We start from the raw sequence: 5683 nt of genomic DNA, 5'->3' as shown, positions 1-5683 counted from the left end.
TGAAATATTTCAAGTGGTATATATAATTATATATAGTAATACTTATTGAGATTGTTTAGTTTAAAATGCTTGTTAAGAATTAATTAAAGGCCCGTAATAATATTGACATTTCTGTTTTTTTATGACGCTATTCCGCCATTATATATTTGCACGCGTTTATAAAAGTGATAATATACATTTTCTTATCAAAATATATGTTTTATATAGCGTAATTGCTCAATTCTTATTATCTCCTAAAAAAACAAATGACGTAAGACCAAAAAAAAAAATTATACAAAAAATTTATGCATATTAACAAAAATTCGTACGTATTAATTTATTATTGTTGGGATGAGTGATCTCATGATAATTCGAAAAAAAAAAAATACAAAATATGCAAAATGTCTCTATTATTTAATTGCAGAATAAGAAGCAATAAAAACAAAGACAAACTCTTAGATTCTAATTTATCTCGATTTCTTGTTTTCACATTTTGTCGCTCTTAAGACAATTAGCAAACAGAAACAAAAACAAGTAGCAATAATATATATTCAAAATCTTAACCTGTTGGGGTTAATTATTAATTATCCGAGTAGGTTCATAGAACTTGTGGTGTTGGATTGGTTTGAGGAATCATCATCATAGTTGAGATATTCTTCTTCTTCTTCTTCATCATGATGAAAAGGACTCAAAGGAGGAGGGCAAATTGGACTATGTAGCTGCATGTCACAAAGCATTTGGCGAAGTTCTGAAGCCTCTTCTCTCAATTGAACATTCTCTTGAACAACTTTATCATGTGACTCTGAAACATTGTTTAATTTGTCCAATAATTGGTGATTCTCATTCCTCAGCCAAACAACCTGTGACCAAAGCTCATCAAGGTGTTTTTGCTTTCTCATCCGGGACCGGCGAGCCGATTCCCGGTTCGATATCATCCTCCTGTGTTTCCTCTCGTTCAGGATAAGGCTTTGTTGTTGTTGTTGTTGTTCGTCTGCTTCATCTGAGGTTGAGTTGTTGCTACTTATGCATGATGATTGAGTAGGACTATTGTTGCCAAGAATAAATTCTGGTGGAAAAAGCATTTGATTAAGGAAATTATTATTGCCATTATAGAATTGGTTCTTGTTGTTATTGTATGGATGAAAAGAGGTAAGGGTATTGTTGGTATTTTGCATCATGGAGGTAGTATAGTTATATGTTTCTGAAGGGAGAAAATAATTATTATTAAGGCCTGTGATTTCATCCCTTAAGGCTTGCATGGTGTGGCAATAATGAGGGAGATTTAAAAAAAAAATTGAGAAAAGGTTTATTAATTTGTAAGATGATGGTGAATTGAATTGAATTGGTTTACTCTGAGAATTGAAGGAAAGAAGAGGTGGGAGAGTAGGCATTATATAGGGAGAGAAGAATGGTGATTATAGTTTTTTTTTTTTTTTTTTTTTTTTTTTTTTTTTTTTTTTTTTGAAAGCATAGATTATTAAAAGGTATATGTCATCCACATTCCCATGTATGTAGTGGCATAGCATTGTACTTGATTATGCCATCTTTTTCTAAATGTATTAGTTTTGATAATTTTGTAGAAATATTATGACTACACTATAGTTAACATAAAGGAGTCATTGTAAGTGGTATTGGTTTTTCATTTATAAAAAAAATAATACTAGCTAGTGAAAAAATATAAAATAATTTTGACTACACTTACACTATAACAAAAAATTATTTTTAGTGGCAATAATATAATGATCACTATATGTATTTATTTAATTTATATTTTTGTATCAATTGTATATTTGCTGTTATTATTATTATACGTACGTTATAATGATAATTATATATTTTTTATAGTTATTAAAAAAATTTTACTAACAATTATATAATTACTGTTAAAATTTTTTAGCGACAAAATATAAGAAGTTATGCCTAATTACCAATAAATATATTAATTGACTGTTTTTATTATTGTTAAAAATAAAATAAATAATTGTTAAAAGTAATTTTTGTATTAGTGTTAAGAAAAAAATATAATAGAAATGAAGATACATACGATTGAAAACACCAATCAGTGCACTAGCATATATTTATTTGTTATGTGGGACAAGGTGTTTATATTTGTGTTTGAATTCATGTGATGGTGATGAAGAAATAAAGAAAAGGGAGGGGAAGATGCAACTTGGATATGTGGATAATCATCTATCTCTTATTGGGACAAATTATATGCTTACATCAAATTAAATACTGGCACACGCAGTTCATATCATGGGGTATTATTATTATTATAATTCTAATGGCAAACTGTTTAGACAAAAGCAGGCACATAAGAGAAGTTCCATGAAGTCAATTTATTATAGAGTGTGAGTATGATGATGAGTGCTATATTTCCAAGCAAACTCTCTTTTGGATAACAATATATAAAGGTGTGTTTGTTTTTTAAAACAGAAAAAATAAGATATTGGGAATAAAATATAAAGAATAAAAATATAAAATTTTGTATTTTTGTATTTTGTTTAGTAATAAATTAAAATATATTATAAAAATTTAATTAATTTTTATTTTTTATCTAAAAATTTAAAAAAAATATAATAACATAAAAATATAATTATAAAAAATTAACAAAAAAAATAAAATATAAATTATGTTTTTTGTTAGTATTTTTGTATTTTTTCTATTAGGATAAACACAAAATATATTATTTCTAGTCATAATATCTTTGTCTATATTTCATCTGTTAAATACAATTTTGTGTTTCTATATCTTAGTTTCAATATCTCTGTAAGCAAACGTGACCTAATAGATAGTAGTATTTCACTCAAAGCGACATAAAAAATTGTATGGGAAAATGATACCAATTAAGAAAGGTTCCTTCATTTTTTTTATGGGATATAATAAGATATTATATTGATTTATATATTTAATATACATTGTCTTTAATATAAAAAATATATTTAGAGTTTGAGAGAGTTCACCATAAAATAAACATAAAATATTTGTATTTTTGAAACCTCACAAATAGAAATAAAAGCGATATTTTTTTAAATTTCTATTTTATCTCAATAATTACTAATTAAATATAGTTTAAATATTACAATATTAAATAGACTGTAAATTTAATTTAAATAAAAATATATCTTATGAAATGATAATAAACAGAGTGTAACTTAATATCTTATTAGCTTGTACAAAAGATTTTTCTTTCTAAATTCATTAAGAGGGAAGGAAAGAAAGGTTAAGAATTTGATGACTCAAGAACCACTCTTGTTGGGACCTCTAGGCTCTAAAAACAATAATATATGTATGGGTTATATAGAAGCCAAATCTTTGATCACGCCCCACTCCTGGCCTGTAATTTTTCTAAGCATGGTTAGGTACAAATCAAAGTCAATTACGCAATAAATCAAGAAAAACTGAAAAAGAGATTGTTAATTATATTACATTCAATAATATAATATAGAATTAGAATGAAATTAGGGTTTAATTTAGTTCTTTATTTATTATATTTTATATTAATAATTTAAATTGTAGATTTAGATTTTAGAATTTAAAATTTAAAATTTATAAATATTTTTTTATTTATTTTTTTTTAATTTTAACACTTAAAAGCAAGTTAGTTAATTTTTAAGAAGTGCAGTGTAAGATCCCACATCGATTGGGGAGAAAAACGAAGCATGCCTTATAAGGGTGTGGATACCTCTTCCTAGCATGACGTGTTTTGACGAGTGAGTGTGGGGGGTTTTGGCTATTATAGATGGTATTAGAGCCGGAGTCCGGATCGATGTGCCAGCGAATATATGCAACATTTTTTTATTTTCTTTAAAGCATATTAACATTTACTAAAAAGGAGAGTACTAAATAAAAAACAATTCTTTTAATACATATTATACATGTATAGTGTTAATGATGACAATTTCAATAATAATGGTGATCAAAGAAGATTGAACTATTGTAAATGGAAAAGTATAGGTAAACAATGAAAATATTAAACAATATAAACAATAGATATATCGGATGTTTATTTTACTAGTATACGGATGGTTATTTTAATATTAAAATTTAGAGAATTAAATTAGAGGTGTAGTGTATTTTGATTTGATTGGTGGTTGTTCATATTGTTCAATAAAATCATTGTCCCCCTAGCATTTCCCATTGTAAATTATGAAGCAGAAACGGTTAATGAATCAGCATGCTGTGTCCCATTCACAGATCAGAGCTGCTAATTAAAAAAGTTATTAACATAGGTTTATGTTTGAGAATGATGTTCTATACAATTAATGTGAGGTAACTGTGCAAATTGATAGTCACATTATTATTATTAGGACAAGATGATGTGAAAATGAAAAACAGGTTCCATGAAATTATGCTTGCATTGTTACTTCAACAGTTCATGTTTCATCACCACTTATGGCATATTCTCATGCTTATTCCTCATACTAGCTAAGTAGCTATAGCTAGCTACCTTTAATTACTTTTAACAAAATAGTATTAGTTTTATTTTCACCTTATTATTAGGACTTGATAAATTTAGCATCTTAGTCCATGGTAAAATGTGTTTAATTAATGAAACATATAGTATTATGAGCACTAATAATAATTGTAAAATATTTGAAACAATTACTAGTCAAACAAAAAAAAAAAAAAAACGGTTAAAGTATATTTTTTATTCCTAAAATTTATTAAAAATTTTTAAAATATCTATAAATTTCATTTTGTTTTAATTTTATCTTAAAATTTTTTTATTTACATCAAATATACAACGGATAGCTAAATTTAAAAAAAAAATTTTAAGACCAATCTAATAATAATAGATAAAAATTATGTTTGATGTACTTGTATTTAGGGTTGTTCTTATAAAATTGTTGTTGTATTGATCTTAAATTTTTTAAAAAATTAGTTCCAAAGAGTATATTTAATATAAATAGAGATTTTTTTAGATAAAACTAAAACAAAATAAAATTTAAAGATATTTTTAAAATTTTTACCGAATTTTAAGAATAAAAAATATAATTTACCCAAAAATAAATCTATCGCCACAAAAGGATTATTGCCATAAATGATGACAATGATCATAATCAGTTCTCTTTGACACATACTAATAAAGTTTGTTTTCATCATTTGAACTTGAAAATTAAATACATTGTTAGGCCTTATGGAGAAGCTAGGGAAAAGGTGAGCAAAATTACAAAATTTTTGTTAGTGGTGTTGACAAGTTGTTCAATATCCAGTCAGAAAGGAAAGCCAATGTTTCCACAATAATCCAACACCTTCCAACATTGGCTAATTTTTTTTTTTTTTTTAATAAGAAATTGACACATTCATTCTTTTGCTTACCACAACAATATCATACAATTTTCCTAATTGCTATCATAGTGATGTATGTTATGCTTGATATATGAAAATAAAATAAAATAATTGATTTATTTGAAATTATTACTACCATACTTTGTGAGTTGTACGTGACACTATAAAATAAATTAAAACAGTATCCTTTTTTTACCCTCCTGATTTTGATTATATGGTTTTCCCAAAAAATGAAACACAAATCCATTCTCTCATTAAGAGAGAAAATATATGGAATTAAGTAGATGGATGATTTTGGACTTAACCACTCAACTTTAGTTAGTGGAACCGAAAAAATTAAAAATGATATATCATGCACAAAAATATGGTGCGTGTGTGGAAATTAGTGAATCAAGAGCATTCATTATTATTA

At 25.8% G+C, this 5683-nt stretch overlaps 1 protein-coding gene across 1 annotated transcript; it reads right to left on the bottom strand.

The window, feature by feature from the left end:
• Nucleotides 1–372: 372 nt before the first annotated feature.
• LOC112744676 (uncharacterized) lies at nucleotides 373–1354 on the bottom strand. Its single transcript, XM_025794374.3, has one exon. It carries the CDS (start codon nucleotides 1236–1238, stop codon nucleotides 564–566), a length of 675 nt encoding a protein of 224 aa, XP_025650159.2. The 5' UTR covers nucleotides 1239–1354; the 3' UTR covers nucleotides 373–563.
• Nucleotides 1355–5683: the final 4329 nt, after the last annotated feature.

This window comes from Arachis hypogaea, chromosome 14 (assembly GCF_003086295.3).
Source record: "Arachis hypogaea cultivar Tifrunner chromosome 14, arahy.Tifrunner.gnm2.J5K5, whole genome shotgun sequence".
Classification (NCBI taxonomy): Eukaryota; Viridiplantae; Streptophyta; class Magnoliopsida; order Fabales; family Fabaceae; genus Arachis; species Arachis hypogaea.
This window is presented reverse-complemented; position numbering and strand designations above follow the sequence as displayed.